Source organism: Pangasianodon hypophthalmus, chromosome 29 (genome assembly GCF_027358585.1).
Source record: "Pangasianodon hypophthalmus isolate fPanHyp1 chromosome 29, fPanHyp1.pri, whole genome shotgun sequence".
Lineage (NCBI taxonomy): Eukaryota > Metazoa > Chordata > Actinopteri > Siluriformes > Pangasiidae > Pangasianodon > Pangasianodon hypophthalmus.
Window position 1 is genome coordinate 6,559,176 of NC_069738.1, and position 10,727 is coordinate 6,569,902.

Genomic DNA, 10,727 nt, shown 5'->3' on the forward strand with positions numbered 1-10,727 from the left:
CTTCCCAGAAGAGTGGAGCTTATTATAACAGCAAAGGGGAACAAATCTGGAATGGGATGTTCAACAAGCACGTATGGGTGTGATGGTCAGGTGTCCACAAACTTTCGGTTATATAGTGCAGCTACTCGATCAGTAAAAATGTTGTTATGTTTACTTGTAAAATAACCCCAGTCCAAACAATGTAATATGTAAGGAATAAATCACTTCCTATAACAGGTTGTTACAGGAGAATAATCAGTGACAGGGTGGTGTGATGTGACCCGATGTCAAGTGTAGTTACTGTTACCACCCTGAAGGTGATTATTGTCAAACAACAGCACATAAAATGATTTATTCCTCTTATACCTTAGCAATGTTTTTACACAAAGTCCTCTGTCCTTAAGACTTAAAGGAAACTTAAAGGAACAGCTTTAACACTGACTGCAACAATCTGCCAAATGCCACCCCAGTCCCGCAGCCCCTAAAATACAATGAAAATAGTTTTTCAGCACAGTGTCAATATACTGCCAAAACTCTTGAACTCGCCTACCAGTTTTAAGAAATCAAGACACCTGCGTGAGCTGCTTCCCAGCTCAGAACACTGATAACGTGATATAAGATCTAGCATTCCATTTGCTTTACAAACTGTCGCTGCAGTTGAGTGAGCAGAGGCAGAAATACAAGCCGTTTCTGTGAAAAGTTCACCTCTAAATAAGTGAGTAATGAATATATACTGGATTACGTAATAGCATGACCAGAAAATATATCATACACACCTGAGTCATTTTAATTATGAACTGAAAATTTGTCTTAATCATACAGCTGTTGGAAAACATGACAAAAGAATGACTAAAATCAAGAAAGGACAAGCACAACAAGCACAGCAGCACCATGAAAGGTCGTAAGAAAAAAAACACAGAAAGGCATGAAGAAGCAAGAAGTGAGGCCTGGGTTCAACTCTATGGGCAGGAGCTGAATTCCTTCTAGTCCAGACTGTAGATTCATGCGGACTATCAGCGACAGTCCTGTTGGGTGATTCACACAGAGTGAAATGCCGCCTAGATTTGATCTTCATTTGGGCTGATTGTTTCAGAATGCTTCACTGACATATCCTTAACACATCTGTCATCAGCAGTGACTGAGAAGGCGCACGTGAGACACAGTAATGAACATGAACAAGGTGGATTATTTACTTTGTCATCATTTTTCTCCAAAATACCTTTAAAGGAGAAACTAAAAGTAGACTAATCATACATTGTCCAAAGTACATATTACATAAAATAATAGACGATAACAATAACATAGTGTTTTTTTGTTTTTTTTTTGAGCAAAAAGGTTCACCTTTTGTGGAGGAAACATGACATAAAGCCAGTAGAGCATTACAGACTAGAAAAAAAGCAGAAATCACACCACTGATGAGAATTTGTGATATAATACATTTCTCAACCATGACAGTTTCTCTGTCAAAGTTTAGCCTCTCATCTCATATCACAGCCAGCCATCACTGGTCCTGAGCTATAGAAAATTTCAGGTTAATATCAGTGTCATCATTTTGTGAGGAATACTCTGCTTTTGTTATATGCACTGCAGGACAGAGTGGCACACTAACTGTGCAGTTTGTACTGTTCTAAAAGCTTTTATATTTATAATAATCTTTTATTTAGATATAGTAGATATGATATTACCATGATAAGATCACAGTAGTTTTTCCAGACCAGAAATCAGATCCATCCTCCATCAGGACTGCTCCAGTCAGGAAATATAACCACTTTAGACAGGAATATTACCATAAATTCACAGCTATCTTCCCAAACTTCTCCTCTCTGAGCAGCAACTGAGCTGTGTTTTAGCGGAACATGAAGGAAGTGTGCGGCTGGCAGTGATGCTCATATTCACTCTTCATTAAAAGAAAAAGCAAATAACCTCTAATCTAACCCAATTCTAATACTATCTATTATCATATTTTATATATCTATGTAATTTATATAAATTAATTCAGTACTGTATATATCTCTGTTATACATCTGTTTAATTCAATTAATGGCTATTCATGTTTAATGTTTTATTGTATGATTGTTTTTTTTTCTTTATTCATTATTACTGTTTGTCTATACTGTATAACGTTCATATTATTTTGCTTTGGTAACATTAATAAAACAGTCATGCCATTAAAGCACTCTTTGAACTTGGACTTGACTGTTCATCCCAGCCCCTTCTTTATTAAAAACTAAGCAGGACACATACTGTATGTAGTTATAACAAAGAGAGTTGGACTGATAGTGCTCTAAAAATGAGCGCTCTTTTAATTCCAACATTACTTACACCTCAGTAGCATAATCATGTCACAAGATGGCTACATTGTGCAGCTTCTTGGTCTAAACCCATGGAGTACAGACATGTTGTTATGCTGCGCTCAACTAACTCACAATGTCCAACCTCAGACTCGGAAAAACCAAAAGAAAACGCCTCCCCACTCAACTCGGAAAGTCAGGAATGTCTCATCAACCCTGAGTTCAGCACGTGATGTCAAATCACCAAGGCTGCTCAGAGCATCAACAGAACAAAGTAGCACTTTGTCTTGATCTTTAAATGATTTCACCGTATTTCCAATACAAGCTTTCTCCTTTCTGTGCGATAAAGTGTTTTTGACAATACTGTTCAAAACTCTATTCAATATAGGTTTTACAAGAGAAATAAGCGAATAGATAAAACTGGCTAGATAAAGTGATATTTTATAAAATATTATAAATAAAAACTATCCTGATAGCAGACCCCCTACATGAATATAATTCACAAAGGAGACCTTTTATTCTTTGTGTCCGTTCCATGTGAAACTCAAGGTGCTCCAGAACATGTGTCCAAAAGGCTAATTTATTTGAATACCCATACGCATTATATTTTCAGCAATAAATACATGGACAAAAAATTGTGGATAGGCTACTAAACAAAAATGTACACAACAGAGCAAAGAGGTGCACCAGAGCCTGTGCTTGCACCAGTTGCTCAAGAGACAGACTGCAGGACAAAAGAACCCTTTACACTTCTAAAAACCTTAGATAATGGTATTCTTGTCTGCATGCATGGTGCATTGATGTATAACAGATTTGTGTATATATGGATGTATTTTTGGTGTTTCAGCAGGAGTGCTCAACTGTGCTTTGTGGAACAGAGAAAATGAAGTGGTGGTTTCTGTGGGATGTATGACAGCATGTGACATTAACCTGATGACGAACAAAGAAGTCACATCACCACTAAATGTCGTTAGTAAACAAAGGTTTAAACAGTAGAACAGACATGTGGTAAGTGCAAAATGAGTCTGCAGACTGATCTATATCTAAAAACATGATGCTTATATTGTATTTTATCACTGAAACACTTTATGAAACACTCTGTGATGTCTACAGAGCCTTTTAATCATCTCCCCCAATGCCTGTATATTTTATTTAAGCAGTTTATTGTTGGTCATTGACATCAACTTCAAGCACTAATCAGTCTCCTTCAATTTTAATCTCCTTCAAATACACATTACATACATTTTCAAGGCCATATTGCTTTTAATATTGATCACTGTATATGTTAAGAAAAGAATAAAACAAGACAGACCATGCTGTTATACAAAAACAATGCACACCGTGGATTACACTGTGGGGGTGTGATGTGCCACAACGCGCAAGTGGAGTTCCGCTACCTCCTCAAAATGCATTATTTTCGCATAAAAACGTGGTCTGGAGTGTGTTATTCTGCTTACACCACAGCAATTTGCCACCAATTACAATTATTAGATTAGATTAGTAGTTAGATTTAATGTTGTGGAAGGTCTGAGAGACAAGTTAGTTCCTGTTGTCACTTGTGTTATAGCCGTGATAAACAGTCATTCCCTCACCACTGAATTGTCATGTTTCATGCTTCATAATATTGTTGATTATTTGGGGGTTGGGGGATCTATACTGTGAGTTATAAGATTGAGACTGAATTACAGAAGGTGATGACAGAATACTAAAAATAATACAACATGTCAAATCTTGTCAATCATCAACATCCAAAGCAGTTGAGTTGTCAGAGACTTAGAGAAGAAGTTTGTAGAGAAGAAGTGTGAACTGCATGGTTAGACAAATAATCCCAGGTGAAGAGCTAAGCCAGGTCAAGTCATGAAGTATTTCAGAAATGCTTCATTAACAATGCTAGTCACACACTGGTCATGTTGGGTTCTAGAGCTGTGCACAAAGTTTGGCTTCTACATGCCACCATACAGACTGATTTTTGCTAAAGAGATGGTCTCGCAATAGTCTTTATGGCCTTTCTCATATATGACAAAGATGTATTTTTTGTCATCTTTGAGAGATGTTAAACAGGAATAACCACTTGGCCCTTCCCAGATCTGAAAAGTCTCTTTTTCCCATGAGTTACCATCAGTCAGAGACCAGCGCAGAGTCAGATTCACCCCTGAAGGACAGAAACAACAGGAGAACATAAGAAAATGATGCATCTCTCTGAAAAGGTGTCCATCCTGTCATATACTGTATTATTCAGAAGTATTCGGACTATGATGTCACAAGGTTTGATACACAAAGTACTTTTTTAACCTTTCAATAATAAATAGATCTGAAATGGTAAATGTTACACCTGCCTGTATTCGTAACTGTTTAAATGAGTACCAACTTGCAGTCATGAGAACATGTTGGTAAATCATCCAGGAATATTCCAGGACAGTCCACACTTTTGCTTTTAATTTTTTTTTAATGGACACTCATGCTACCTAGCCAATACCAGTCTTGATGTATGAGACTGATTGTATGTTGCACTATACTTTCAAATCTTCATACAATCCTGATGAATGATGCAGCAAAGATTACAATTTTTACTTCGCTAGTTGTGCACAGTGAGAGGCTTTCTTGAAGACCTCATTATTAAACTCTAATACAGCTTGAGCTTGAACAGGTGTCACAGTAGCAAATCCATGTAGATCGTCTGCCATAAAACCGTCCCATAACATTTTAAAGCCTCCTCACTCACTCTTCTGGGAGTTGGCCGGGTTGCTGAAGTACAGCAGTCCTTCCTTCTGCAGCGCTCCAGCCGCCACCACGGGATCCACCAGCGTGTGGTCAAACTTCAGCTCCTCCACGGGCAGAGTCTCTCCTCCGTCCAGGCTCCGCACCACCATCCTGCAGCGGCAGTGGTAGTTGTTCTGGTTCCGCACGTTAATCGCAATGCTGCCGTCCTGCATCTCCACCGGCTGGGGGCGAGAGCCATGTCAGAGTGATAGAAAGGAGGACATACAACAACTACCAACCAGGGAGAACAAAGGCTATCATGTGCTTTCTCCAAAACATGTGAAGCCACCCAAACCCCATTTTTTTCTAACTGCTCCACAGGGCAACATAACACACTCTGAAGAAAGCTATCTAACCTCTTCCACATACATGAGTTCACAGATGCCCACGATTGGCTAGTGTGTCTCCATCATTAACAGGAGAAAGAGAGTCTGGCCCTCCCACCCAAAGAACATGGTCAAATTTGCTCCTAGCCATGAATAGTTGTGGTGGAATAGTCAGGATTCAAGCTTGCGATCTCCCAATGATAGGGCGATGCTTTTCGGTTGTGCCACTTGGGAGCCCCAGTCATAACATAGTTTTAAAGAAATCAGAATTTAGTTCCCTAATGTGCAAAAATAAGCCAGAGTGACAAGAAACAGCTCCCTAAGAAAATTAGGAAGAAATCTCAAGGGGAAACAATACTCAGAATGGGGAAGCTATCATCCTCTGGTCAACAGTGCATACAGGAAATTACATTAGAATGAAAACAAGTGAGATTAATAGAGGAACTCAGGTTAAAAAGCCTTTTGATAGGACATGAACAGAACTCCAAATGACTGTGAGAACTCAGAACAAAAAAAACAAACTAAAATTTCATGCAGGAACAGGCAGTTAGGTGAGTCTGTAGCTAATCACAAATCATACATAACCAGAGTTTGAATAAAGAGGTGATGTCTTTTGTCTGTGAATATAATCCTGTTGTTTAAAATTAAAAAAAAAAAATCAGCTTATGGATACATTTCTCTGAGTAATACAAAGGTCAAATAACCAAATGCTTTTTTCTTTTGTATCCATTGTACTAGTGATGTCATGGTTGCTGTAAGTCTTTGGGCATATCGAATCCAAAAACAGATCATGAGTTAGAAATTCTTTGTCTATTACCTGACACTCATCAGGGTTGAAGTCCTGGCTCTGTTTGGGCTGGTTATAAGGGATGCTCTTCAGTGAGCCTCCGTTCCTCCATGTGCGCCCGTGATCATCGCTCAGGATACAGAAAACCCCGTCGCCCTCGATAGTGCCGTGACCACACACCACCAAACGCCCCTTCGCAGGAGGATATTGCTTCTATTGTTAATACAAAAATGCAAAGATTTTTCATTACAGTTTATCAGACGTTTTGTCTGTAAAGAATGTACACAGATAAACACTGACACAAAACTGTCCAAAGACTAGACAGGGTTTAGAGACGGTACCTGAATGCCAAATCCCGGCCCTGGGATGAAGCTCTTGACCCCAAGTTGGACAGAGAGATTGCGAGGAGCGCTCCAGGTCACACCATCATCCAGACTCTCCACTAACATGGTGCTAGAAGGGCTGCACTGATAGCGGTAGAAGCACAGAGAATAGATCAGCATCAGCGATCCTGTTTCTTCATCCACAACCACAGAGCCTAAGTTTGAGCCATCAGTGTGAATCCCATCGTCCTCTATGAAGGTAGTGGGAGACCACGTAGCTCCTAGAGCAAAAGAGGTGATTAATGCAGGAGAGTCACTCTGTAGGTGTAACAGAAGCTGTAGTGGGTAAATCTAACACACCTTTGTCTGTTGAGCGTCGCATGGCTATAAATTTGGCCTCCATATCACCTGAGGATGTCTTTCGAGCCTCTGCAAACGCCACCAGATGTCCGCGGGGGGTGAAGCTCAGGAGGGGAATCCGGTATGTGTGCACCATCCCGGCCCCGCCGCCCACCCACAGCAACTGCTCCTCCGTAATAATAGGATTGATCTGATAGAGATGATAGGCAAGGTTTTAAAAAAAAAAAGCAAAATCTTTTGCATTACACACACCTGTTTCAACACCCAAGTTTTTTTTGTGTGCAGTTTTAGTCACTGAACTGTAACTTAAAGACAATGTGAAACAGAAATCATAACATATTGTGTTTCTTTAATGTGACACTTTCAGGTATGAAATAATGTCTGGCTGGACCTGGGATTATTCCTTCTTCATCTGACTGTTTGTAACATAATATTATTTGGCTATTATACCACAGAGCTGATTTGACTGATTCATTTTTAGAACAGCTGCTCTGACAGTAGTTTCAGCTGCAAGGCAAATTACAGGTGTATATTAATGCGCTTGTTCTAATACGTTATTGTTTCTATAGTAACAGATAATGCAGGGTTTATATGTCAGAAGCTCCATATAATCAAAGGCTAATAAAAATCTGATTAAACAAAACAGGCTATTTCACCAAGATAAATATATAATTGCTGATATGATGAAGTTTTCTAGAAGGATTGTAGAATGTTATTTATTTAACATTTATGGAAGGAGTCTCCAGTGTCAGAGCTTTGTAAGAGTCAGTAAGTTTTCAACCACAGGAAAGTCTTCAGGACAGTTAGATTAGATTAGGTTAGGTTAGGTTAGACTAGATCAGGTTAGATTAGATTAGGTTCGGTTAGGCTAGATTAGTTAAGGTTAGATTAGATTAGATTAGGTTTGATGGCTAACAGTAATAACAGGAACTTGTTTTGCAGACATTCCACAACATTAGCTATAATTATAATCTGATGTGAGAGAGAGAGAGAGAGAGAGAGAGAGAGAGAGAAGGGCATGTCGTTCTTTAATACATAAAAATTGTAACTGCTGGCAAAATGCTGTGGTATAAAAGGAATCGAATAATTCTATTGTTCTGTTATTGAACAGTAATAACCTCAGGGTGGTAAAAGTAACCGTGCTTTGTATCAGCTCACATTAAACAACCTCTTGTTGATTATTTTCCTATAACAGCACACCCCTGAGTGTTTGCTTCCTTACAAATACTCATTTTGTTTTCTGCATGTGCAAGGTGAAGTGGTAAAAAAAAGTTAACATGTTTACAGCTGGGCAAAAGCTATGATGTGAAATTGAGATTTTTGACTTACAAACTCACAGTGAGGAATCTTGCGTTATATGATCAGGGACGGGAACTAACAATGCTAAACAGTTGATTTTCCCGCAATCTGGCAACCCTACAGCTCAAACTTCACCACTTTAGCACAGATGTTTTTTCATCAGAAACTGTCCATCATAACTAAACAATAACAACACGGAAATGCGGTCCCTTTCCTGCTACAGGAAGTTGATAACCCGCACTCTAATGGCCTGAAGCCAACAACATGTAGATAAAGTAAAGTTCAATCACAATAAGAGGAAAGAAAAGTGGTACATGTGTTTATTTATTCTGTACCTTGACATCGCCTGCGACAGCAACACAGCCCCAAAACATCCAGCAGCAGCAGCAGCACACGGACAGCTTCATGTCTGAACACACATGACTGAAAGGTCGAGCAAAGAGACTTCACTGCTTTACTACACCTGGACAGAAAAACCCGCAGGAACGCGGATACACACCGCGTGTGACACTCAGAGAACCGGTTTCACATTCAACACACTCCTGAAGTGCAGTGAGAGCTCAGTGCCGCTGGGGGCGCTGTTACACACAGCCACACCGGGAGGCTTAGCTCAGGATGGGTTTTAGATTAGATTAGATTAGATTAGATTAGATTAGGATAGGTTAAATTAGGCTAGATTAGGTTATGTTAGGCTAGGTTAGGTTAGGTTAGATTAGGTTAGATTAGATTACATTAGTCTAGATTAGATTAGATTAGATTAGATTAGATTAGATTAGATTAGATTAGGTTAGGTTAGGCTAGATTAGGTTAGGTTAGATAAGGTTAGATTAGATTACATTAGGCTAGGTTAGGTTAGGTTAGGTTAGATTAGATTAGACTAGGCTAGGTTAGGTTCAACTTTATTGTCATTGTCAGAGTATGAGTACAGAGACAACGAAATGCAGTTAGCATCCAACCTGAAGTGCAAATAGCAAATAAGTTAAATGAGATAATAAGGTTATGATGTAATAACAGTGTACAGGTAAAGGTTAGCAGTATGATGCATACCAGTAATGTAAATAGTAATTAAGTTAAATGAAATAAATAGGAATTATGGTGCAATAAGTTGAGATAAACAGTATACAGGTAGAGGTAAACAGCATGATGCATGCAGTATGATGCAGTAAATACATACAATGGCTAAAATGCAGATATGCAAACAACAGTCTGATATAAATAACTGTAGTAATGGCAGATAATTGCAGTAAAGTGCAAGTACTTGAAAATAATTGCAGATAACAGCATTAATGTACATTAGGGAATAGTATGGTGTCTAATGCTACTGTTTAGTTATTAGGTGGAGGCTGGCAGTTAATGAAGCTGTCCCATTTCACCATTTCATAATTAATCATCATTAAAGGAAAAATCCACTCTGAAACACATGAAATACGTTTATAATGAAGTATCTGTGATGTTTATATTTAGTGATTCTGGTGATAGATTTGTGTATTTTGGTGGTGTATTTTGGTTATTCCTGTGAGAAGTTACCATCTGTGTGTCACGCTGATGTCACAGGTGGACAGTGTTATTGCTGGAGCAGTTACGAGTTTAAAAGGTGAAACACATGGAGGTTTCACTGTTAGCTCCCAAAAACAAAAGAGCAAGCACTGCTTTTGTCAATCACCACTTTCCAGCGACATTCAACATCATATTAATGAGAAATCCAAGGTAGAAGTAGTGGAGACTTTCTAGAATACAATCTAACTATTCGACGCAGTTGTGCTGAGTTATGGCAGAGACTCAACTCGGCTAGGTAACGATCTACGAGATGACAAGAACAATGGCATAGCATGAAAGTTGGAGCTTTGGAAGTTGATCTCTGAGGAGGTGAAAGAGCAGGACAGACTAAAGTACTAAAGTGCCGCTGCATCACTCTCAGCAAGCACTTAAAAAAAATGACTGCACCACTATCAGCAGGTAGTCACACAGCATTGTGGGAAATGTAGGAAACCGTTAACTAAAGTGAAAATAGACTGATAGACCAACCAAAACTTGAACTTAGACTTTTAATATAAAATAAATCCTGGACGCTGTTGAAGATCACTTGTTAAGAATAATATGCAAGCAGTTCACGGTGGATTTGTCCTTTTAATGTTCTAATAGATTTTCATGAAACCACAAAGGCGTATTCAGAACTTTAATCTGAAGCAGATCACTAAGGCTGGAACATGTTTGTCATTTGTTATAGGGGGCGCTATAACTTTTAAAGAACTGTTGCTCAGGAGGCGCATGGACCACAATCGGACAAAATTGGCTCTAACTACTTTTTCTGAAAAGAGAGGAATTTTAAAAACCCCAAGAAAAGTTGATGTTTCTTTCCTGTAATTATACACTGTATTGAATTTTCTAGTCTCTGGTATTTTCTAAACTAGATTTTTCAAACCATCAGTCTATAAGATTCATGACAAAATGATGACAAAATTTCAAAACACAGGCAAGTGCAGTTCCAAGAAACTCGACCTCACATATTTATGTTGTACCAAAAGGTGCAGTCTAGCCGGTACTGCGAAACCTGCAGAGCCCTGGGGTTTATGTTATCTGTGCAGGCAGGACGATGCTTTTC

At 38.8% G+C, this 10,727-nt stretch overlaps 1 protein-coding gene across 1 annotated transcript; it reads right to left on the reverse strand.

Moving 5' to 3' along the window:
- Nucleotides 1-3,416: 3,416 nt before the first annotated feature.
- neu1 (neuraminidase 1) lies at nt 3,417-8,676 on the reverse strand. The gene is made up of 6 exons (XM_026942263.3): nt 8,461-8,676; nt 6,827-7,016; nt 6,485-6,747; nt 6,174-6,356; nt 4,993-5,212; nt 3,417-4,422 (listed from the first exon to the last, which is right to left on the reverse strand). The coding sequence occupies exons 1-6, from the start codon at nt 8,530-8,532 to the stop codon at nt 4,214-4,216; spliced, it is 1,137 nt and encodes a 378-aa protein (XP_026798064.1). The 5' UTR covers nt 8,533-8,676; the 3' UTR covers nt 3,417-4,213.
- Nucleotides 8,677-10,727: the final 2,051 nt, after the last annotated feature.